Here is a 26,852-nt window from a genome sequence, read left to right as displayed (position 1 = left end):
TGTTTAGTTGCTACCTGTCAATTACTGATTCTGCCTACTGACTCCTCAGGCTCATTGCTCTGATGAGCTGCCAAAGTACAGTACGCCACATCCAAATATTTACCCTATCCAAAAAAAAGTGTCATTTAATTATGTTGGACGATGCAGAATGCATGACCACATTTCTACTGCTGTTGCAGAATGGATGTAGGCTGTCAAACAGAGATCTAGGGGCCATATGTTGCCTACATATGTTACTTCTTAGTGAAGGTCTAAGGAATAATGAGTCTGTTAATGAGTCTGAATACAATACTACAGAGGTGAAGTCAAAATTGAAAATACAAACTAGTAGATATAGGTTTCATTACTTTATTTTAATTTAATGAGCATTGAAAAACAAAACTATGCTATGATGCTATGATTGATTAATGTCCCCTGATCTCAGAGACATTGACCGCATTGGGTAGGGTGAAATGTAAGAAAATCCTGAAATTAAACTGTAAATAAAAAATATGTAATCTGGGCACATACATTTGACAATGGGCACAAAATGGAACAAAATTGGGTCAGGTATCAAATAACAGGGCGAGACAAATACAAATATAGCATGTGAACGCAATAATTAATTAAATCCATAAAAAATGCACACTAATTACATAAAAGAACAATTCAAACAAAGGTTCTTCAATGATCATTTTCACAATTAAAAACAAAAACAATAAAAACAATACTGAGACAAAAACAGTGTTGTAATGGCATATCTTATACACAAGTCATATCTTATGATAATATCTTGCATATTAAAAAATGAACATTAGAATATTAGTTTAAGCCTTATTAATTATGACTTAGATAATGAATTAACTGAGATCATTTTCTTGAGGAACCCGACACAGAGCAGCTTCTGATTAGCGTCTAATACAGGATTATTATTGCAAGGAGCGCTTCATGAAAATATAAAATGTTAAGACCCCACTGAACACTCATCAGAGTTTCCTTAACACATCAATGGTCACACTGTAGACAGCTACAACTACTTCCCACTGGGCACAGACGTAATCTCAATGCCTAGTTTTGATTTACATTTGGTTGAGTTGTCAACTAACGTGAAATCAACAAAAATGTCATTGGATTTAGGTTACAAAATGGGTGAAAAAAATACGACTCCCTTAGGTTGATGACTTTTTGCTAATCCAATCAGTTTACCACTTTGATTCAATGTCATCACATTGAATTGTTTTTGTTAAAATGACGTGGAAACAACATTGATTCAACCAGTTTTTAGCCAGTGGGTTCCCTCTCTCACACTGTCAATTACAACCCAATACAATACTGTTCCATGCAATCCAGCTTCCAATAGACTCATCAAGCTGGTCCCAAGCATTGGCATATATATCATCTTACTTAGAGGGCATAGCTTAAGGAGGTAAGATTTGCTTAGCTTATCTGAGGGCTATACTTACATACTGTATAATATATCTAATAATATGATACATGGTGATAACTATTTCTGTAGCGTGCATGCAGAGGGACATGCAGCTTTGACACAGTGAAAGGAATATGGTGAGATGGATATACAAGGTTTCAGGGGTCTTTTTTTTTGCCTTTTCATATTCCATATAAGGTGTGGTTGGCATCTCTGACTCTGACAGACGATCACTGGCGTTGGCATGGGAACAGCTTGACAGCACAGGCAATTGCTCACGTCTCCTCCGGTGCGCGCGCACACACGTGTCACACACACACAACACGCAGGTCCTCAGATGACAGTGGCGAACAGGAAGATCTGAATGAGAGGCATGACCTTCAGAGTTGAAAGGTCGGCGAGGACGGCCTGCAGTAAGGGAGGTCGTCAAAGAGAACACACGTTCATTACCAACAGCAGACTCACACCAACCAACCAGTGGATGTAATAAAGTTCCACATGATGACGTTTTTACAGAAACTCTTTTTAGTGACCATTTTTTTGAAACACTATTGAGCTGCAGATTCCCATTGTAGGCTTCATATAGGGTATATGCCATTCCCCCAGCCTGGCCTTTTGGGATTACATTTAGGGGCCCTATCATGTTTACAGAAAGGGTCTAATATTTCAGGCCCTCGGCACAGGCTCTAAAAATAAGGAGCCATGTTATGATACCTTCTCCAGTGGACCAGGTGGTGAATGAGCAAGCAAATACTGTGGCCCAGCATCTTAGCATCAGGTCAACCTGACGCCCGTGCGTCACACTGGATTAACTCTCTAGGAGGAGGAGGAGGGGGGGGAGGGGGGGGGGGGGGGGCAGAGACGGCTAGGGGAGGTTTACTATGGCTGTCAGTCAAATGCTCTGGGGGAGATAGTATAAAGGCTTTCTTAAGTGGGTACATGGACACGAGGTTGGGACTCATGTCAAAGGCATTTGGAATAATTGCATTAAGAGGGAAAATGGATGGCATCCAATGCCAAAGTTCATGGTGCAATGCTCTACCTAGGTGTCCTTTGTATGTTTTCGTGTAATCTGTACCTTTCCAGATTGTTTGACATTTAACAACACACACAGACACCCTGTGTACACCACAATAATGACCCTTGCACATTTCGGGTGTGAGCGTTTCGGGGAAGTGGGGGCTAGTGGGGGGTAGGAGGGGCAGAGGGCTTGAAATGAGAGTAAGGGGCTATTTCAGTAACCAAGGGCCAGAGTGGAAGCCAGTGTGTGTGTGTGTGTGGGAGAAAGACGACCTGCCTGTGGCCTCGGTGAAAGGCACACTCACTTCAGCTGAGGTCAGTGATGTCACCTCCATCAGGTTCTCAGCCCGGAAGGCAAAGACGGCCGCTGCTAGGACTAGGGGGAGAGAGAAGGGAAAGTGGGGTCAATACCCACTATACAGTTTAGCATCAATGCAGCCGTAACATCATAACACACCTCTAAATACTAGTGAACTAGTTAATACTAGAATGCACGGTCACAAAGTTGATTGTATTGTTAATTTTTATTTATTTTTTTACATTGAGGAGTAGTTTCACGTGAGTGCTGCTATACCTGCTACAATCTCCAGTGAGTCGTAACCCAGGATTCGGTCCCACAGAAGGAGGAGCTGGTCAGTAGAAAGGTACCCAGAAAACGCTCTCACCATCCACTTAAAGGCAATACGCAAGCTGAGGGTATGTTCAACAGTTGAATAGTGTCACATCATTCTTTAATGTATCATCATCGGAGCCCAAATGTACAACATACATTTCCCTTTTTATACCTGCATGAAAGATAATCATACATATTCTATTCATACATATTCAATGCCATATCAATTTCAAAAGTAATGTATTTGCAATATTTTTCCACTAGATGGTGGTATATGCTTAAACTAATGCCGTGTGTGTGTGTGTGTGTGTGTGTGTGTGTGTGTGTGTGATTTTAGGTGACCAGAAGTCCTCACAAGGATAGTAAAACAAGTAAAATTTGGACAAGTGGGAACATTTTGACGTACTCCACAAGGAAAAAGGCTATTTTAGGGTCAGGGGTTATAATTAGGGTTATGTTAGGGGTTAAGGAAAACAGGATTTTGAATGGGAATCAATAGTTTGGTCCCCACAAGGATAGTAAAACAAACGTGTGTGTGTGTGTGTGCTTGTATTACTATCCTTTTGGGTATTGTAAATTCCCCAAAGTCCCCTCAAGGTTAAAACAAGGAAAATTCTCCCTCGTGGGGACATTTCCCACATACCCAGGAGGATAAAGAATATTTTAAGCTTAGCGGTTAGGTTTAAGGTTATGGTTAGAATTAGGAGTTAGGGAAAATAGGATTTTGAATGGAAATCAATTTTAGGTCCCCACAACGATAGGAAAACATATGGTGTGTGTGTATAGACGTGTTTAACTATTCTTGTGGGGACCAGAAGTCTATTTCTAGGGGGTTTAGTGTTAAGGTTAGAATTAGTGTTAGAATTACGTTAAGGGTTAGTGTTAGTAGCTAGGGTTAGGTTTAGGGTTAGATTTTTGGGTAAGGGTAAGAGCATGGGTTAGGGTTAGGTTTAGGCTTAGGGGTTAAGGGAAAATAGGACTTGAATGGGACTCAATTTCCCCCCCCCCCACAAGGTTAGCTGTACAAGACTGTGTGTGTGTGTGTGTGTGTGTACTCACGGCTGAGCGCCTATCTCCCGTAGATGGTAGAATAGCTGGGGGAGATGGGTCTGTAGCAGCCTCTCAAACTGTAGGCACAGAGACACTATACCCTATGGAATAACATACGTAATGTGAATACACACACATACAGTACACACACATATTGAACACACACACACACTCATTTCAATGCAAAATACTTTTATGAACACAAACACACATGAAAATACATAGCTATACATAGAAACACAAATATGAGCAGAGAACAGACAGAAAACACACTCTCTCCCCTCTCTCGCTCCCTCTCCGTATTCTCTCTCTGTGTTAAACTTACAGAGGTGGAGGAAGAGACAGAGTGCAGCCTGAAGAAGTAGCGTACGTACATCTCCCTAAACACACTGTACAGCTTGGAGGGCTCGTTGTACAGGAAGCACAGAGGGGCCACTGGAGGACACAGACACACAGTAACACCTCAGAATTCAATATTTGATTTAAAAAATATATATTTAACCTTTATTTAACGAGGCAAGTCAGTTAAGAACAAATTCTTACTTACAATGATGGCCTACCCCAGCCAAACCCTAATCCGGACGACACTAGGCCAATTGCGCCGCCCTATGGGACTCCCAATTACGTCCGGTTACAGCCTGGAATCGAACCAGGTTCTGTAGTGACGCCTCTAGCACTGAGATGCAGTACTTTAGACCGTTGCGCCACTCAGGAGCCCATACAATGGGTGTCCAGATTTTTTTTAAAGGGTCTATTTCATGATCACAATTTTAGCTGGTACTATGATACAGAAGGTAGAAACCGTACTTACCATACATTGAAAAACCATGGAATGGGATGACACCTATACGGAAGAGAAATTGAGAATAGTCCATCAATGATTGCGCACAAGCATAAAGGGCTACTTATATGTGTGTTAGTAAGTGAATTTGGGATTAAGGACTATTCTCACCATTTGGAGGATACACCACAGCAAACTCCTCAACTCCCACCTTGCCTGCAGGTAACCAACCATGACATCAACACCTTGTATGGTATTTCCCTTAAAGAATACGTGTGATGATTGTCAATTAGATTAGATAAGGGTAGAATGGCTCACCTTGAATGTAGGATTTGGGAGGAGTGGCACTGTTGTAGCTGAAGTGCTCCAAGACCGCAGTGTCTCGAGAGAAACATAGCAGGACCTATGACAACAGACACACACAAGTGCATGCACGCGCACACACACACACACACACACACACACACACACACACACACAGGGGCAAATTAATCTGTGCTTCATTTACGCTCAATCTCACTCCACACTGCCCTTACCCACCTGGACAAAAGGAACATTTATGTGAGAATGCAGCTCAGCGTTCAACAGCATAGTACCCCCAAAGCTCATCATTAAACTAAGGACCCAGGGACTAAACACCTCCCTCTGCAACTGGATCCTGAGGGCCGCCCCCAGGTGGTAAGGGTAGGCAACAACACATCTGCCACGCTGATCCTCAACACAGGAGCCCCTCAGGGGTGAGTGCTTAGTCCCCTCCTGTACTCCCTGTTCACCCACGACTGCATGACCAAGCACGACTCCAACACCATCATTGAGTTTGCTGACGAGACAACAGTGGTAGGCCTGATCACCGACAATGATGAGACGGCCTATAGCGAGGTCAGAGACGCCAGGACAACAACCTCTCCATCAATGTGAGCAAGATAAAGGAGCTGATCGTGGACTAGAGTTTCAAGTTCCTTGGTGTCCACATCACCAATGAACTATCATAGTCCAACCACATCAAGACAGTTATGAAGAGGGCAACACCTTTTCCCCCTTCGGAGACTGAATAGATTTGGCATGGGTCCCCAGATCCTCAATAAGTTCTACAACTTCACCATCGAGAGCATCATGACCAGTTGCATCACCGGTTCGTATGGCAACTGCTCGACATCTGACCGTAAGGCGCTAAAGAGGGTAGTGCATACGGCCCAGTACATCACTGGGGCCAAGCTTCCTGACATCCAGGACCTCACTAGCTTTAAGCACCAGCTGTCAGAGCAGCGCACAGATTACTGCACCTGTACATAGCCCATCTATAATTTAGCCCAAACAACTACCTGTCCCCCTACTGTATTTAATTATTTATTTAGCTCCTTTGCACCCCATTATTTATCTCTCTACTTTGTACATTCTTCCACTGCAAATCTACCATTCCAGTGTTTTACTTGCTATATTGTATTTACTTCGCCACCATGGCCTTTTTTTTTGCCTCTCACCGCATTTGCTCACATTGTATTTAGACTTATTTTCCTACTGTATTATTGACTGTATGTTTGTTTTACTCCATGTGTAACTGTGTTGTTGTATGTGTCAAACTGCTTTGCTTTGTCTTGGCCAAGTCGCAATTGTAAATGAGAACTTGTTCTCAACTTGGTTAAATAAAGGTGAAATAAAAATATACCAGGTGGTGTCAGACAAAGACCCCCAAAATGTGATGGTAATCTCATCTTCTCTTCTGATTGGGAATACATTTCAATGACTCTGCCCCACTTGTGTGGCATTATCTTCAGGAAATGATATGGCCCCTCAATCAACTGAATTATGTTTTAATCAACTGATTTCATTGGTTAAGGTCATTGCGTCACAGCAGATGGGGACTGTGTATTGAAGTGCAGAGCTGGGGTCAATTCCACAGACGTCAGTTCAATGTCTAGTTTTGATTTACATTTGGTTGAGTTTTCAACTAATGTGAATTCAAGGTGAAATCAACTAAAAATATCACCATGTGATTGGATTTAGGGTAAAAGTTGGGTGAAAAAACAATGCCTTTACGCTGATTACTTTGTGCAAATCCAATCAGTTTTCCACGTTGGTGCAACGTCATCACATTGATTTGTTTGGTTGAAATGACGTGCAAACAATGCTGATTTGACCCGTTTTTGCCCAGTGGGGTGAATCGGGCATGGGATTTTCCCCAGAGGAGTGCAGTTTAACTCTTGAACGGATTGGACTTAAAGACATGCTCCAGAACTTTGACTACTAAGTATTTTTTAAACCTCTCGCTTTGGGCTGGATGTGTCAATGTGTAGTTCATACATGCATAATCTATAAGCAGAATTACTGGTTTACCTCAATTAGCCACGAAATCCCTAGTTTGAAAACAACATTTTCTGGAAGTTGTGCTGTGCCATTTGCCCTACATTTTCCCCCACATGGGCCAGCCCCCTAGTAATTCGAGTTCCAGCCAATGAGCTTCAGCCCCTCGCCACTTGAATGACAGGTACCAACATGCACACACAGCAGAGCGAGAGAGAGAGAGCAATGACGTGGGGAACAAAGTGCCTAGTGGAAGTCTACACACCCTTGCACAGTCTTCATATTTTGTTGCCTCAAATCTAAAGAGGAATTCAATTCAATTTTTGAAAAAGTTATAGAACATTTTCCAAATATTATTTTTTCCCCCGAAGATAATAGTTGGTAGAAGCAGCTTTGGCAGCCATTACATCTGTGAATGATTTTGAATTATATTCTACCAACTTTGCACAACACTTAGGGCCACAAATGTCCATTGTTTTTGTCAAAATGGCTCAAGCTCAGTATATTTAGTTGGGAATCATTGATCGACAGCAATATTCAAACCTCATCTCTGATTATCAAGCAAATTTAAGTCAGGACTGAGACTACACCACTCAGGAACACTAAACACTTCTTGGAAATCAATTCTGGTGTGTCTTTGGCATAAAATTGTTTTAATTGTCTTGTTGAAAAACAAAACTATCCCAGGGTTAGGTTTTCCTTTAACTTTTTACCTGGGCTTTGCTCCTTTCATATTTCTTTTGATCCTGACAAACTCCCAAGTCCCTGCCAATGACAAGCAGACACATAACATTATGCTGCCACCACAATACTGGAAAGTACAGAGGTTTTCCGTCTGTTCTGTGTAATATTGGATTTGACCCAAATCTGTGGTTTAATTTAGGCCAAAAAGTGAATGGCTTTGCTGTGCTTTTGCAGTATTACTTATTACTTGCCTTCTTGCAAATCAGAATGGATGATTTGGAGTAGATTATTTTTTATACAGGCATCCTTCTTATCACTTTGTCATACAGGCCAGTAATGTGGAGTGAATGCAATGTTGTTGATCCCTTTGTATTTTCAAATATTGTGGTGGCAGCATCATGTTATGGTTATGCTTGTCATCGGCAGGGACTGAGGGAGTTTGTTAGGATCAAAAGAAATAGCCCAGGTAAAATGTTAAAGGAAAACCCGCCTCAGTCTTCTGAAAACGGAATTATTTTTCCACGAGGCAATTACACAAATTGTAAGTCAATTTGATATCAGTATTTTAACACCCACAATGTTAAATGTAACACTTTCTTGGAAATTATATGTGACCCACTGAAATAGTATTAAACTAACACTTTTCAAAGTGTTCACAAACTAACACCCCTAGAGTGTTGGTCCCTAACACCATGTGTGTGGCAAAAGTTGATGCTGTTATCCTTTTTGTGTTAGGAATAACACATGTAGTGTAACAGTATTTTAGGGGTTTTAACATTGTAGGTTGTAAAGCCTTATTTGCATATTTCCCACCATGCCTTTCAAGTGAATGCGAGAGATACCCACCCATGACTGTGTTTGTTAGTGATAGACATGTGTGTTGCATGCAATAACTCCTGGTCTTGAAGCCTTCACCAAGTGACTGCCAAGTGCATATGTTTGAATTCAAAGTAAACCCTTTAAGACCTTATATTATACATTTAATAAGGACTTTAGTTATCCTCTACATTGTGGTCTGAAAATCTTGTCTGGTGGGCCACATCAGACCTGCAATTCACAATAAGCTGGTTTGTGAAGTGATTAGTGATTCCAATCAGAGCTAGAGGGAGGAAATCCAACAATTGTAACATTTTATCACCCAAAAACTACATTCAGAATGACTGCTATGGTGAAGGACTTGACAAACAAGACTACCTAAACCATCTAAACTGGAACAACCACCTCAGTAATGGGTGCTTGCTTGGGCCAGGAAACATAAGCAATGGACATTAGACCGGTGGAAATTGGTCCTTTGGTCTGATGAATCAAAATGTGAGATTTTTGGATCCAACTGCCGTGTCTTTGTAAGATGCAGAGTTGGTGAACGGATGATCTCCACATGTGTGGTTACCACCGTGAAGCATGGATGTGGTGGTGTGATGGTGCTTTGCTGGTGACACCGTCTGTGATTTATTTTGAATTCAAGGCACACTTAACCAGCATGGCTACCACAGCATTTTGCAGCGATACGTCATCCCATATGGTTTGCACTTATTGCACATATGGTTTGCATTTGTTTTTCAACAGGACAATGACTCAACACACCTTCAGGCTGTGTAAGTGCTATTTGACCAAGAAGGAGAGTGATGGAGTGCTGCTTCAGATGACCTGGCCTCCACAAATCACCCGACCTCAACCAACTTGAGATGGTTTGGGTTGAGTTGGACCGCAGAGTGAAAGAAAAGCAGCCAACAAGTGCTCAGCATATGTAGGAACTCCTTCAAAACTGTTGGAAAAGTATTCCTGGTGAAGCTGGAATCTGGAATCATCAAGGCAAAAGAGTGGCTCCTTTGAAGAATCTCAAATGTAAAATATATTTTGATTTGTTTAACACTTTTTTAGTTACTACATGATTCCATGTGTGTTATTTCATAGTTTTGATGTCTTCGATATTATTCTACAATGTAGAAACATTTCTAAATAAAGAAAAACCCTTGAATGAGTTGGTGTGTCCAAACTTTTGACTGGTACCCTATATACTGTATAAAATTCATGCAATTTCAATGCTGTTTGAGTTTCCTTGTGTACCACCAACTTTGCATGAGAGGATTTTACTGCAACACTGCATCCAAGTTGCTTGACAAAGATGTTTCAAAGAGCTGTCAGTTAAGGCGAGCTCATGAATATAATTTCCCCGCCCAATCAGCCTGTCTTTTCAAACTTCATGGTAGTTGGCCATGAGAGAAAAAGTATTTTCAGAATGGCTGTTTTCAGAATGACTGAATGTGCAAGGGGTGTGTTGTCTTTCACTAGCGACTGTGTCTGCACATACAATATGTAAGGTACTAGGCAATTTTTGGGGACCCCTTTTGGCTTGTGAGCACAATATTCAGAACTAGTGGCTAAAAAGTATTCAGAATTACCAGATAATCTCTTTACAATGGAACTGAGCCCAGTCTCTGATGCACTCTCTCTTTTTTATATTTGTGATTATAGATTAGTCTCTCTCAACCTAAACCTGAGCCGTATATTGAGAGAATTCTACGACTGCATAGCGAGTTCAGGAACAGTCCATATTGATGATTTGTCAGTGCCGAGCGGGTAAGCCACCATAGAGATGATTACCTGTCGTGCCACCACCATTCACTAAACCGCTCCCAGCATTCAGCTAAATAGTTACTATCTTTCACTTAAACACGTAAACAAATAAACCGGCAAAGCCAGACTGGAGAAATTCATCTGTCACTATAGTGTTGTCTGATGCAAGTATTGGTGGACATATGAATGAGCACTTGAATGAGCACTTGCTCCAAGTATTTTTGGTTGAAAGGGGTATTCAAAACCATGATAGGGGAGCCTCTATATTATATACACTCTTAGGGAAAAAAGGTACTAAGTAGAACCATACAGGGTTCTTCAGTTTGTACCCATAGGAGAACCCTTTTTAGTGCTGGGTGGAACCCTTAGCAGAGGGTTCTATAAAGAACCCTCTACATTGGGTTCTTCAAAGAACTCCCTGTATATTGTTCTACCTAGGACCCTCTATGAAGGTGTATGCCTAGAACCCTCTATGAAGGGTTCTACCAATAACCATTTTATCATCTAAAGGTTCTTCCAAGAACCCTCTATGAACGGGTAGAATCCACCAGCCTTATTAGCCTTTAAAATGTATTTATTTATGACAATACATTACATATATTATGCCTTTCTTTGAGGACCTAGTTATACCCTAACACAGGAGTTAGGAATCTCATATCAGGCCTACAAGTCACAATATGCTTGCTTGCAAAGTGATATGTAATTCCTATTGGAGTCCAGCCAGAGTTAGAATATCCAACAAGTGGAACTGTTAATCACCCACAACCTGCATTCAGAACGACTGCCAGGTTAGAAAAGATTGAATACTGAGACTACCTCAATCATCTAAACTGGAACAACCATCTCAGTAACGGGTGCAATAAATCCAATTACTAACAGATTGGATTAGTTTAGAAAAATGTATGCTATTTATCTTTGAGTAGCATAACATTTCTCAACCAATCAATGTACATGCAAAAACACAGATGTTAAAGTAAAACAAACAATTCTGAAAATCTCCCTGCAATAGAGCATGCTGAGAAATATTATATATGGTTCTATGTAGAACCGTTCTTGCCTTCCAAAGAATCCTTCTTGCCTCCCAAAGAATCAGTAAAGAACCCTTCCTTCCAAAAATGGTTCTTAGGTTGTTAAAGGTTCTAGGTAGAACACTTTGACTTACAAAGAACCCTCGTCTTCCAAAAAGGGTTCTTCTGATCAAAACGGTTCTTGGTAGAACCCTATCCCTCTGCAAATAACCGTTGTGGAACCCTTTTTTTTTTTAAAGAGCGTATAATTGTGTGTGTAACTATATCTGTTAGAATGGAAAATGGTGTATGTAGGAGTGAGAGTAGTTTAGTCTAGTGGTATTCTATACAGTCTGGTGTCCGTGTTATTTTGACCCACCATTATCTCCCCTCTGTGTACATGCTCTAACCTAACACAACCTACATATATACAGAAGACTGAGTGTTATCTATGTATGCATTAATGTCTAGTGTTAAAAGGACATGCTAATAGAACGGAAGGAGACTGCTGAGTAGATGCTTGAGTGCGAGAGAGAGAGTGAGAGAGAGAGTGAGAGAGTGAGAGAGTGAGAGAGTGAGAGAGTGAGAGAGAGAGAGAGAGAGAGAGAGAGAGAGAGAGAGAGAGAGAGAGAGAGAGAGAGAGAGAGAGAGAGAGAGAGAGAGAGAGAGAGAGAGAGAGAGGCAGAGAGAAAGAAAGAGAGTGAAAGAGAGATGGAAAGAGAGAAATGGATGAGGGGAAAATGAGTCACACTCACCTGATACAGGAAATCTTCAAACACAAAGTAGTAGTCATCATTACTCGCAGTCAGTTTCACATCCTGGAGAAAACAAAGTAGGGATAATTGACAGCAAAACAAAGATATAAGAAATAAATACCTGACACATCACTACTAGTTTGTAAAGAACATAGCAGGCGGGAAAATAAACCAAAACCAAGGTTCTCAACAACCACACGTGTTTGCATGTGCTGTGGTGTTAGTGTTTCCCTGCTTGTATTGGCACGCCAAAGCCTACCTTGTAGATGAGGTTATCCACCAGCAGGTCATGGTGTATGACTCCAGCCTTCAGCTGCTCATAATGCATCACATCCTGTCCAACAAAACATCAGTCAGTCAATTACAAATAACATCAAGCTAAAAGATACAACCTCCACAGTACGTACAAATAATATGGGACAATCATTTATTCAAATTATTGACCATTCAATCCAATACAGAAAGTGGGCCTAAACTAAAGAATCTAAAGACCGCAGCATTCATTCGGTTTGCCCTCCTACTACAGTAATCTATTTGAATTGAAGTACTACTACTATCTGATGTCCTTAAACCACCTTGTGTATTTTGTCAAATTTATGTGCTCGTTGACATTGACATGACCATGATTTAGTCAGACGAAGAGGCAAGGTTAATGTTATGGGAAGTACTTCAACACTTCAGACCACATAGTTAACATCATGTCTCCGGTCTGAAAAAGCTATCATAAAATAACAAAGTTACAGAGGACAGGGAGGAAAAGAGGAATAAAACCAAAAGCACTTTGGCAATCAGAGACTGGTGGGGAGAAAAAGAGAGATGAAGTTCAAGCTGCTTGTCCATGTCAAGAGGTAGGGCTTCCCAGACATATTCAAAACACCCAAAATGGATATAGTCAATTTGAGACATTAAAATTCCCTTTAAAACGTTAAAGGGGCAATCTACGATTGCTCCATACAGTGCCTTCGGAAAGTATTCAGACCCCTGGACGTTTTCCACATTTTGTTACGTTAAAGCCTTATTCTAAAATGTATACAAATATTTTTCCCTCCCTCAGCAATCTACACACAATACCCCATAATGACGAAGCGAAAACAGTTTACACATTTTTTCAAATGTTTTAAAAATAAAAAAACAGAAATACCTTATTTACATAAGCATTCCGATCTTTTGCTACGAGACTCGAAATTGAGCTCCGGTGCATTCTGTTTCCATTGATCATCCTTGAGAAGTTTCTACAACTTGATTGGAGTCCACCTGTTGTAAATTCAATTGATTGGACATTATTTGGAAAAGCACACACAATCTTGTCTTTATTAGGTCCCACAGTTGACAGTGCATGTCAGAGCAAAAACCAAGCCGAGGTCGAAGGAATTGTCCGTTGAGCTCCGAGGCAGGATTGTGTCGAGGCACAGGTCTGGGGAAGGGTACCACTCTGACAGAGCTCTAGAGTTCCTCTATGGAGATGGGAGAACCTTCCAGAAGGACAACCATCTCTGCAGCACTTCACCAATCAGGTCATTATGGTAGAGTGGCCAGACGGAGGCCACTCCTCAGTAAAAAGCACATGACAGCCCACTTGCAGTTTGGCACCTAAAGACTCTCAGACCATGAGAAACAAGATTCTCTGGTCTGATGTAACCAATATTGAACTCTTTGGCCTGAATGCCAAGCGTCACGTCTAGAAGAAACCTGGCACCATCTCTTCGGTGAAGCATGGTGGTGGCAGCATCATGCTGTGGGGATGTTTTTCAGGAGCAGGTACTAAGAGACTAGTCAGGATCGAGGGAAAGATGAACAGAGCAAAGCACAGAGCGATCCTTGATGAAAACCTGCTACAGAGCGTTCAAGACCTGACTGGGGCGAAGGTTCACCTTTCAACAGGACAACCACCCTAAGCACACAGCCAAGACAACGCTTTGGGACAAGTCTCTGAATGTCCTTGAGTGACCCAGCCAGAGCCCGGACTTGAACCCGATCGAACATCTCTGGAGAGACCTGAAAATAGCTGTGCAGCAATGTTCCTCATCCAAGCTGACAGAGCTTGAGTGGATCTGCAGAGAAGAATGGGAGAAACTCCCCAAATACAGGTTTCCTAAGCTTGTAGCGTCACACCCAAGAAGACTCAATGCTGTAATCGCTGCCAACGGTGCTTTAACAAAGTACTGAATAAAGGGTCTGAATACTTATGTAAATGTAATATATATATATTTTTTTGTATTTGATAAATGAGCAAACATTTCTAAAAACCTGTTTGTGCTTTGTCATTATGGGGTATTGTGTGTAGATGGATGAGGAAAAAATACACTTTACTACATTTTATAACAACGCTGTAACGTAACAAAATGTGGGAAAAGTCAAGGGGTCTAAATACTTTCCGAAGACACTTCAAATGTTTTGACTTTTAACTTAATGACATACACTCATTGATTATTGAAGAATATAACTTATAAAAGCCTCCTTAGCTTAGTTCAACTGTCGTAACCCACCAGAACCTAAAATATAAGCTGGTTTTATTACAATGTTTGTAAAACAATGTAATTGTAAACAAAAACTGTATAGCCTCAAGACATTGATAAAACTATAATTTTAATATCATGGATGGTCAGTACTTGCATCAACAGCTCTTCTTATGAACTGTATGTAAGCACTATCTGTGTTGCCCTTGCCAACCCCCATTGTCCCACCTCTGAGAAGCAGAGGTTCTGTTGTGATCATGTAGGTCTGATAATTGATTTGTTAATTTTACAGTAATGCGATTAGTCACAAACTCAGACTTTGAATCCAAACAACTCATATGATATAAAAGGGTCTTAGATTATATTTCTCTCTCCCTCCCTCCCTCCCTCCCTCCCTCCCTCCCGTGGTGAGAATCTCTCTCTCTCTCAATTCAATGTGCTGTATTGGCATGGGAAACATGTGTTCACATTGTCAAAGCAAGTGAAATAGATGATAAACTCTCTCAATTCAATTCAATTCAAGGGGCTTTATTGGCATGGGAAACATGTGTTCACATTGCCAAAGCAAGGGAAGTAGATCTCTCTCTCATTAGCTATGGGCCATGCCTTGAGCAGTGCCTTGTAGTGCTTGTTAATGCTTCATGACTCCATTAATAAGTTATTAAATAATACTTGCTTTGATATTCGCTCCGCGTGACCATTCCTTGAACTCAGTCAGCTAAATGCATAATACTTGATTGCACTTGGTTTAACTATAGTCTCTTGCACATTGATATTTATCTTATGGAGTCGGACATTTCCTTTAATGGGATAATCGCTTAGTCTTATTATGGGTCGCTTGTGAGGTAGTTATAATATCATATGTATCAAATTTTACCACAGTAACAAGTGATCAGGGTAAGATGTCATACATTTTATAGAACTAGAAGACGACACAGGACGTATAAGGGATACCCAAATCCATGTATTGTTTAAATGAATCAGACCCTTTTATTTGAAAACAGCCCCAAGCAGTGTTTGTGTTGACTGAGGCTCTCAATCACAAACGAAAATAAGATTCGAATGAATATCGAACTTAAACTTGTCATTCACATGAACTTTCCTCCCTGTCCTATGGATGAGAAGGCGAGTACTGTATCTCCACAACAATACTTTCGGATTGACGTTTCAACCCTTGAGAATTCAACTTAACTGCTTTGCCGTGCTTTGACTTACAGTACCTTGAGGGCATTGTGTACACAACTGCTTCTGTGCCACAGGGCAGCTGTAAGTGGCTGTACATAAGGAGTCTATGCCATACATAGTGGGTGAGGAATGGCCGCCCACCACCTCTGTTCATCGCCCCGGGGGAAGCCCTGTCTCCTGGGTGAGGCCCTTAAAGGCCTCCGCCCATCTATTAGCCTGTCTGCGCTGGAGAGCCCTTACCCTTATTAACATGAGGGATTGTGGGATGCGGGCTACGTCATAGGAGAGTTGATGGGTGGTGGGTGACGGTGGTTATCTGGGACATAGTGGACATGTTCTGTTTAAAAGGATGGTGGTGATTGGTTAATACAACCTGGAGGTCATCCTTGAAGATGTTTAGGTTATACTGCAATAACATAAATCTCTGTGCATTTACACAATATCCTGAGTGTCCTGATATGTCATACAATACTACCATGTCATATACGCACGCTAGAGCTAGTGGCACACAGATTACGGATAGTGGACAGTCCTCTCTCCTGTCCTGAACGCAACTCTGTTTGTCCTACAGTCGAACCTGGTGAAGGTAATGCTCTACAGACCTCCGCTGGATCCCTGTAACTCTCCTAGGGGGATCAATCTTCCCACGGCAGGGGCATTGTTTAATCGGCCCGCGACGAGGCGGGGGTCCGTTCCCTGGGTTATACAAATGCGGAGAGGCACGGCCATTTGCCACACAGGGAGCAGGCCCTCTTGTTTGAGCTAACTTTGCTAAATCGCAACCAGTTTGATTACGTTGGCGGTCACAGTGCCCTGGGATGAGTTACGGCAGGATGGCATAAACACGAGCGCCACTAATTTATAGCCCGAAGATCGTCTCCAGCTGCATGAACCTGTACTAAGAACCAGGCATTCAGTCTATAAAATACATATCTACATGTAAAATAAGTGAATTCCTTGAGGACAATGTCTAATGCCTATGGAAAGATGATATTTCTTGCTAGATTTGACGGTTCAATCAACTGTAATGCTTGCTAAATCTAATCGCATTCAACCTCTCTTTATTGGAAAACTTATTTGAAGCTACGCAGGTGGTAACACCCATAGATACTCATAAATATAAATTAGGATAAACATACGTGCCCCCACACTAACATACAGCCAACGTATGGAGAAGAACCAACACAGGTAAATATGACCCGAGTTTCCTTTCTAACAAAAAGACTCCTTAACAGTTCCTCTCTTCCAGTGTGAATGATGGAGATAGGTCATGTCAACCATTAACACTGGAGAGGGTTCAGAGAGGGAAAGAAAAGGTTCAGGAAGAGGTGAGCAACTTCAAGCCCTAGAAAAAAATAAATGGGCCTTGGGAACCGCAACGGCTGTGTGTGCCTGGCAGTTTCATAACAAACACAGGCAGAAAACCCAGAGTAGCAGGTTCAACACCATGGTCTTTAACATTAACCTAATGATACATTCATCTACAAAAGATCGGTAACCACTTAACCAGGCAGCGTAGTGTGTGTGTGTGTGTGCATTACCTCAGGCTCATTGGTGGAGTTGAGGATGAGGGCCCAGAGGTCAGCTCGTAGGCCAGTGGGACAGCCCTGTCTACTGTACTGCTGGGCTGCTGCACTGTCTTGCTCATTTACCACTGGAACGACACACAGAGGACACACTCATAACACAACAATATAATAGCAGTGGTTACATTGTAGCACAACCGAGAGAGATCTCCTTTGTGTACATTTAAATACTTGAATTTACAATGAAAATAAATATATCACACGCCACTGACTCACACCACAGTAAACATACCAGGACCATAGCGAAATGTCTCACTGTCATTATAGCAACACGACTTTCCCCTTCTGTTGAACACACAAATAAAACAAACAGACTGCAAACGATCAGACCAGACCCTATCTGAATCTGAACCTTCCATCTTGCTCCTTCCACTCCGACAGGTCCCAAACACACATGGCCCTTGACTCCACTTACTCCAGGTGTCGGAGAGCCAATAACATACTCCAACATAAACATTCTGCCCTCTTGTTCCTCTTTAAATCGGCATTTAGAGTGCTATCCTCACTTGGTCCACTGTCCCCTTGGCCATCGGGGTGTTAAAACACATTCCTACCCATGTAGAACACATTGTGAGGGCACTAAGGAGACGTACACAAAATTAGTCCTTGTATTATTGTGTGTGTCCCCCGGGCCAGGCCTGGACTCTGATTCAGCCCTATAAGAGGCGTCCCCGCTAATGTTTACATTAGGCTCAGCATACAGGGACAGGGTAGAGTGCAAAAGTGTAAGGGAGACTAGGCCACTTGAGAGGGTGAAGGAGAGGATTAGTTATGGCAGGAGCTACCTATAGGGGTTTCCTATGGGAGGGGGTGAGAGGTGCGTGTGTGGTCTTGTTCTTCTATCCTCGTGGTGACCTGAAATCTCCCAAAGTCCCCAAAGGATAGTATAACAAGGAAAATGATATTTAAATCTTGAGTGAAGGTTAGGGTTAAGGTAAGGGTTAGGGAAAGTAAGATTTTGAATGGAAATCCATAGAACAACAAGTGTGTGTGTGTGTGTGTGTGTGTGTTAGGGCTGGGCGGTAAACCGTATGTGACTATATACTGGTATTGATGCGCGGGCAGTATAACACTATTACAACGTTTGGCTTTTTAAATGTGGTACACCACTCCGTTTTTATAGTTTACTCCGCTACTTGAGTCATCTCTCTCCCCACCCCTTCTTGTCACTCAAGGAGCGCAGTTGTTGTTGCTCGACCACTATCATTTGCCAACCGTTCACTCTTGACTTCAATCTTCATGGACAATGCAGCAGATACAATATGTTGATGACAACGATTACGATTTCCACTTGGCTTCTTAATATAAAGCCAAAAGCATTCGATAATTGCAATATTAGTCTGTGTATCTTACTGTCTGCAAACAGCAAGTTTGTCTTTTCTTACCAAGATGTGGCTAAACTAAATTGTGTTAGCCGCTAATGCTAATTGCTAGTTAGCTGGCCAGCTAATAAAAAATATATATATATGTAACCTTTATTGAGAGAAAACATTTAATGGAGCCAAAGAGTATAGGGTCCCACTCCCCTGAGAAACACTGACCAAAACTTTGGTTTCTACCCTGTCACAATAACACCTCCATAGAGATTCTAATTCCTAATTCTATGAACGCCTCTCTGGCTTTTTCATTCGTTGTCATGTCAAACAACACTGTATTCAAAGTGTCCACGATTACATTCTAACTATAGAATAATATTATTATTATTATTTTCCCATGATTCTATCTATACTGAAGAAAAATATAAATGCAGCTTGCAACAATTTCTAATATTTTACTGAGTTACAGTTCATATGAGGAAATCAGTCAATTGAAATGAATTAATTAGGTCCTAATCTATTTCACCTGACTGGGAATACAGATATGCATCTGTTGGTCACAGATACCTTAAAAGAAATGGGCCTCACAACGGGCCTCTGGATCTCTTCACAGTATATCTATGCATTAAAATTGCCATTGATAAAATGCAATAGTGTTCATTGTCCGTAGCTTATGCCTGCCCATACAATAACCCCACCGTCACCATGGGGCACTCTGTTCACAACGTTGACATCAGCAAACCGCTTGCCCATATGACGCCATATACGTGGTCTGCAGGTTGTGAGGCTGGTTGGACGCACTGAAATCACTTAAAATGTACAGTATGTTTTGCCGCCCTACAGTCATGCACAACTCATATTTAGAACTTTTATATTATTCCAAAACATAAAATTGAAAAATATTGTGATATATTTGGGCCATATCGCCCAGCCCTTCCTAGTGTGTGTGTGTGCGCATGAGTGCATGCAGTACCAAATGTCCCACTTTAATGTCAAGAAGACATATTCCAGAGAGGACCAACTGGCTATAATACAAAAAGAGAGATACACACTATTAAATAAATAGGATCTCAAATGAACCAGCCTGTCTGTTATCTTACCTTTCTTCCCGATGCGAGTATGCTCGCTTTCAAACAAATCTGCCCGGCGATATGAAAAAGAGGGACAACAAAAATATATCAGTTGTCAGCCTGAAGTGGATCCGTTTCCAGAACGGACTACTGTATCAGTTGGATTTACAAACAAAAGGCTATGAATACAATGATATTTAAAGCCTTCTTAGACACACAGATATTGTCTGAGAGATGCCAGACGGCCGAATGGCATGAGAAACATTTACACAAACTGATAAGATATCAACTGAAATGTTCTTTATTCATCCCGATTTATTTCTGTATTTGCTAGGTAAACATGTTTTTCTCTGATGATTCTGAATGATTTTACTGTAGACCTAGAAGTTCTTCCAACTTGATGTGGAAGAGGAATTACCGCTAAATGATCCATTATTCTCCATTTCAAAGCTTTGTTTATAGGCCGGAAAGTATGAGTATTTTTATCAGGACACAGAACGCAAGCTCAGTGCATATTAATCTAGTTTTACCTGGGGGTACGTGTGTATGGTCGTCAATACCCAGCTGCCCCGTGGTCAGGCTCAACTCTGAATAGGCCTCTCTCTGAGGGGACAAAACATACAAATCGCAGTAAACACCGTTGAATCGTCAATAAACACAAATCATCTGGGATTTACTATGAGTAGGTTACACACACGCAGACAAACAGTTCCTATTCTCCTAAAGAGCTGTCAAACTCATTCCATGGAGGGCCAAGTATCTGACCGGTTTTTGGGTTTACCTTTCAATTAAGACATAGACAACCAGGGGAGGGGAGTTCCTTACTAATTAGTGAACTAATGTCATCCATCAAGTACAAGGGAGGAGCGAAAACCCGCAGACACACTGCCCTCCGTGGAATGTGTTTGACACGTGCCCTAAAGTATAAATGTGTAAACACACACCCAGTGTTTCGACACACACAGATGGGTCAGGTCAAGTGTTTCTCCTACCACCTGTGGAGCGACACACAGACACAGACAGACACGCACGCACACCACAGACAAACACACAGTATTTCCCCTACCATCTGAGGTATGTCTCTGTCGTGGAGGGGCACCTGGATGAGGCCCCAGTGACTCTTTGCGCTGGCCTCCTCACTGCTGTCATGGTTTGGGTTCCGTAGGCTGATCAGCACCTGGGAATCATGGGAAATGGAGTAACTTGAAATATTAAGTCGTCGATCAGAACATATTGATTGAGATGAAGTCCATTTACCTCCAGAAAGTCTTTGGGAGCATAGACAGGCCTGAAACGACTTAGATCTGTACAAAAGGACAAAGACAAAGGAGCATTAAAGTTTAAGTTGCTAATAAAAATATTGTAGTTATAACATAGATATAACAATGTGATTACAACATAGCACAGATGCTGGGTGGATAGTTGCATCATCAAGCTAACTTCGGTGACCATTAAATGGATAATATCCATTCAATGGTCATTAAAGTTAACCTGATGATGCAACCATCCATAGTAAGTGTTGGCAAATTAGACATTCATTTTTGGTCATCTCCAATGGAGAAAAATGGTATAATGTCTTTGCTGGAAAGAGAATTCCCAGCAAAGTCAGGCAGTTAGAAGTTTTCATCGTCAGTCTAAGTCAAATGCATGGTCAGTCAATAAAGAGAGCATGTTAAGGTTGGAAGGGGAGTTCCACTCGCTATCGGAGCGAGGCAAGGCCCAGGAGTCTGGTTATCCTCTGGATTCACAAGGCCTGCTGTTTATGCCAAGGCCCGGCACACACTTGTAAATGTTACCATACCCCATTCTCAGATAGCATTGTTAGGAGACTGTTCTGTTACACGGAGTACTGTGCACAAGCAGAGTTAACTTAAGGTAATGCACCTACGCAAGAGGTATATAAGTATAAATGGCACAAACACACACACACACACACACACAGACACACACACACACACAGCCTTAATTACAATGGCAAGGGTTACATCCTCCTGCAATGTTAAAATAACCCCAGTTAATCCACACTTATAAACAGTATCATCAACATGGAGTTTGAAGGTAAAGACCTGGTTCGTCTGTCCCCATCTCGTTCCACTTGTTGGTCAACTCCTTCTGTTCCACAGCTGGCCTCTACAAAACGGAAAATTAAGAATTGTCAATTAAGTAGTTTGTTAATAGACTGAAGACATTAACACAAATATATACTGACACACAGGGCCCTCTGCGAATATTCTTGAAGACCTCATCTTAGGTTGAGTACCCTTTTACATGCTGTCATAAACTACTTTACACGGTTTACCTTACGAGCCAAGGGTACACCCAGCTCTGTGCACATGCTGTTCAGGCTTTTGAGGATACGCTTCTCCCAGTTTACCTGTGGGGGAAGACACACACAAGCTTAGACACACGCACACACACATAAGTGCGCGCACACACACACAAACAGTTAACTTAACGACATTAAAGACAACACTGAGCATAGTTTTTCCTGAAGCTTCGGTGGTGGGCGTGGCAGTGGGCGTGGCAGTGGGCGTGGCAGGGGGCGTGGTGGGCCCATCAGAATTTGAGAGAACATTTTATAGGTCCCCATCTTGGCGATGTAGATATATTTGTGCATTTCAAAGCCAATTTCCTGCAAATTTACGAATGTTTCCATGGAGCTGAGAGAATTCTTTGGAATATTAAAGCTAATTTCCTGCAATTCTACACATTTTTTGCCATGCAGCTGAGAGGACATTTTTGCAGTTTCCTTCAATTTTATGCACTTTTACACTGTTAGGCAGCCCACCCAAGAATTGTAAGAATCCCTTCTTCACTAAAACATATCTGCTTAACTAAAGCATATCTTCTACAGTAAGTCTGAGAGACAGAACCACAAAAGTGGTTCTGAGAGACAGAACCACAAAAGAGATGATGAAATGGAGTGATGAAGAAAGGAAGAGAAGGAGAGATGGATGGCGAGAGGAAGCAACAGACCCACCTGGGCCTTGCGCATGTACGCCAGAGGCTCCTTGGCGTGCTCTGGGGGAGCTGCAGGGTGGCTGGGGAGCGGCTGACTAGAGAGAGAAAGAGTGAGTAGGAGAGATAGAAAGTGAAAGAGAGAGAGGGGGGGGGGGGGGAAGAGAGAGAGGGAAAAAGGAAAGAGAAAGTGAGAATGAATAAGACTAATTTCTTCAAATAAATGCATGACAAACAACCCGTAAAGGCAGTAGGATCCTCTACTATAAGCAACATATTGAAGATTTAATTTTTTATTTATGCAATCAAACTGGGGGGAAAAGAACAATCGACTAAGACAAACTGAAGGCTCTCTCTCTAGTTGAAGGAGAAGGTCTGGGTTCCGCCACCAGATCCATCTCCTGTCTTTGTCCATCATTCAACCTAAACAAATGACTCTGGCCGTCTGGAGGACAAAAACAGGATCGAGCCCATTTCAGACGGCCCTTGTGTTATACAATGGCTTGCGAAAGTATTCACCCCCCTTGGCATTATTTTGATTTGGTTGCCTTACAACCTGGAATTAAAAGTGCTTTTTGGGGGGTTTGTATCATTTGATTTACACAACATGCCTACCACTTTGAAAATGTAAAATATTTTTTATTGCAAAAAACAAACAAGAAACAAGACAATAAAACTTCAGTATGCACAACTATTCACCCCCCCCCCTCTCTCTTGGGGTATGTCTATATAAATTTAGCACATCTAGCCACTGGGATTTTTTTCCCAATCTTCAAGGCAAAACTGCTCCAGCTCCTTCAAGTTGGATGGGTTCTGCTGGTGTACAGAAATATTTAAGTCATATCACAGATTCTCAATTGGATTGAGGTCTGGGCTTTGACAAGGCCATTCCAATACATTTAAATGTTTCCCCTTAACCACTCAAGTGTTGCTTTAGCAGTATGCTTAAGGTCATTGTCCTGCTGGAAGGTGAACCTCTGTCCCGGTCTCAAATCTCTGGAAGACAAACAGGTTTCCCTCAATAATTTCCCTGTATTTAGCACCATCCATCATTCCTTCAATTCTGACCAGTGTCCCAGTCCCTGCCGATGAAAAACAAAAAAGCAACATTTTAGTCTCATCTAACCAGAGTACCTTCTTCCATATGTTTGGAGAGTCTCCCACATGCCTTTTGGTAAACACCAAACGTGTTTGCTTATTTTTTTCTTTAAGCAATGGATTTTTTTGTGGCCACTCTTCTGTAAAGCCCAGCTCTGTGGACTGTACGGCTTAAAGAAGTCCTATGGACAGATACTCCAATATCCGCTGTGGAGCTTTGCAGCTCCTTCAGGGTTATCTTTGGTCTCTTTGTTGCCTCTGATTAATGCCCTACTTGCCTGGTCTGTGAGTTTTGGTGGGCGTTCCTCTCTTGTCAGGTTTGTTGTGGTGCCATATTCTTTCCATTTTTTAATAATGGATTTAATGGTGCTCTGTGGGATGTTCAAAGTTTTGTATATGTTTTTTTAACCCAAACCCGATCTGTACTTCTCCACAACTTTGTCCCTGACCTGTTTGGAGAGCTCCTTGGTCTTCATGGTGCCACTTAGTGGTGTTGCAAACCCTGGGGCCTTCCAGAACAGGTGTGTATATATACTGAGATCATGTGACAGATCATGTGACACTTAGATTGCACCCAGGTGGACTTCATTTAACTAATTATGTGACTTCTGGAGGTAATTGGATGCACCAGATCTTATTTAGGTGCTTCATAGCAAAGGGGGTGAATACATATGCGCGCACCACTTTTCCGTAAATTTTTTAGAAACATGTTATTTTTTTCATTTCACTTCACCAATTTGGACTATTTTGTGTAAGTCCATTACATGAAATCCAAATAAAAATCAATTTAAATGATAAGTTGTAATGCAACAAAATAGTAAAAAAACACCATGGGGGATGAATACTTTTGCAAGGCACTGTAAAACACTCATCTTTATCTAAACACGTCACCTAAACGAGGACATACACAGATGATTCATGTTCAAGAGAGGAAGGCATAATTCAACTCTTTACGTTGTAGTGCGAAACTGGACAGCCTCAAGTTCAGGCAGCTGGATCGTGAATTTTGTTTTCATCTCACGGCAGTAAGACACCATGGTACTCTTAAGTGACTTAAGGTGACTCGGGCTTACATTTGCTCAAACTGAATAACAACTCACGATTTGATCATACAAACAGAGAAGCTGAAAAAGTGCTGTCTGTTTAAAAATAAAATGTTAGCAATGCAAGGAACATGCGTCTGTCTGTCCATATCTGACACAAACACAGTAGGTCTAGACAGACAAACAAAAACAGAAGAATAAAAGCATGAGACCTCCTGGCATTGGATGATGGTTGGAGCGTTGGTGCCAGTTTTGGGATCTGGTCTGGAGTGTGGTTCTTGGCCAAGACTAAAGCCCCAAATCACTTTTACTGGAGTCTGTTTTAAACGAGCATTGGCTGAACATTTCAGGTGATTCACTCTCATAAATGTTATATAAAAACAGTTAGAACCAAACTTCAGTAAGGGAACACACCATTAGACCCCCCCCCCCCCCCCCCCCCCCCCCCCCTCCTCCTCCTCTCTCTCTGCCTGGTCTCTCTCAATCTCTCTCTCTGTCTATCTGTGTGCCCATGTACATGTTATGCATTTGATATGCTTATACAAAATACATTTTGTTTCTTGAAAAACAAAAAACACTTACACGTGCAACTCTCTGTATACTGCATTCTGTAGCTTTCTCTCCCAACCTGCAACACAAAATAAAAGGTATTCATTTGCAACATGACATGCATGATATTCAATGTAGGTCCAGTCCATGACATCTAGCTAGCTATTACCCACACAAATATTTGTTCTGCATCAGGCGCTTACCTGATGCTTTGAGAAAATTACGAACGTCCTCTTTTAGAGATTCTAATTGTATCTCGGGTCTATGCAAACACTCCTAAATAGAATAAGAAAATAGTTACGCATATTCTCTAAGTAGCTAGATATGTTGGTATGTCAAGCAGTTAGTTACCGGTCGTAAAATCAATAGTATTGCTAGATAAGGCAACTATTTGTATAGCCTTGGCAGCTGTAAAATCTCACAGCAGCAGACAGGGAGGACAACATGCGTTGTTGCACAAGCCTTTCGGTCAATGCCTTCGGTTCTGCAGAGCAGCTAGCTAGCTACTCACTTTGGCCTGTCTCTCTATTTGAGAGTGTAAATGGGTTGCTTTCAGTCGCTGGGCAATTTGCGCAATTGTCAGTGATAACTCCGTTCCCTCATCCATCATTTTCAATGCTCGTTTTGGTTTATCTACACTACAATAAGGCAATTAGACTTTTAGAATCCATTTGGTATCCGGTGATGCAGCCTTTGGCCTCTGCAGTGGTTACTTAGCAACTACGGACTATGGATGTAGAGGAAACAAAAAATACGCAAGATTAGTTCCTAGCTTGATAGTTATTTATTGCATTTTCAGTGTGCTCATTGTGAATAGCCTGCAAGCTCTATCTCTCTTTCTTGATGAAAAATCCATAATATAGGCTATGTTCTTTGCATAAACAAATATAAGATATTGTTTGGAGTCAGATTGTCTAGATTATCTATGTATTTGTAGTGCTGTATCCAACAACATCGGATCATCAATCGCATTACATAGCCTATAAAAGTCAGAAAGGTCATTTGAGTAAGCCAGGCCTGTAATAAGACGTGCTTGCTATGACTTTGCTAGGACTCTGTCACCTGCATTCAAAGGTAAAGAAAACAGTTTAAAAGGTTGTTGGTGCCTATATAGGCTACCATGGCTGATGGTTAAATTTGGGAGGGGCATTTTTGGAATATGATAGGCCTATGTTTGGCTTGACAATGACAATGGAGTAGGCAAAAGCACAAACAGATCTGGGACCAGGCTAGCATCTTAGGTCGATCTTGTCAAAGTGATACAATTACCGAGAGCAGAACATAGGTTTTTAAGCAAAACATGCATGTGGAGTTATGTCATGTTGTGATGGATCACCATCATCAGGTGATCCTCTGTCCAGTACCATAATGACAGCCTATTATCTCTCACATGTGAGC

At 41.6% G+C, this 26,852-nt stretch overlaps 1 protein-coding gene across 1 annotated transcript; it reads right to left on the bottom strand.

Moving 5' to 3' along the window:
- Nucleotides 1-334: 334 nt before the first annotated feature.
- Nucleotides 335-26,185, bottom strand: LOC139417203 (TBC1 domain family, member 19). Its single transcript, XM_071166450.1, has 21 exons — nucleotides 25,966-26,185; nucleotides 25,658-25,730; nucleotides 25,488-25,533; nucleotides 22,787-22,862; nucleotides 22,106-22,180; nucleotides 21,873-21,936; nucleotides 21,064-21,110; nucleotides 20,873-20,983; nucleotides 20,337-20,409; nucleotides 19,837-19,875; nucleotides 17,376-17,488; nucleotides 12,453-12,527; nucleotides 12,194-12,256; nucleotides 5,188-5,272; nucleotides 5,041-5,085; nucleotides 4,900-4,932; nucleotides 4,414-4,523; nucleotides 4,098-4,189; nucleotides 3,000-3,115; nucleotides 2,731-2,801; nucleotides 335-1,813 (listed from the first exon to the last, which is right to left on the bottom strand). The coding sequence occupies exons 1-21, from the start codon at nucleotides 26,062-26,064 to the stop codon at nucleotides 1,739-1,741; spliced, it is 1,581 nt and encodes a 526-aa protein (XP_071022551.1). The 5' UTR covers nucleotides 26,065-26,185; the 3' UTR covers nucleotides 335-1,738.
- Between the last annotated feature and the right edge of the window lie 667 nt (nucleotides 26,186-26,852).

Source organism: Oncorhynchus clarkii, chromosome 9 (assembly GCF_045791955.1).
Source record: "Oncorhynchus clarkii lewisi isolate Uvic-CL-2024 chromosome 9, UVic_Ocla_1.0, whole genome shotgun sequence".
Classification (NCBI taxonomy): Eukaryota; Metazoa; Chordata; class Actinopteri; order Salmoniformes; family Salmonidae; genus Oncorhynchus; species Oncorhynchus clarkii.
This window is presented reverse-complemented; position numbering and strand designations above follow the sequence as displayed.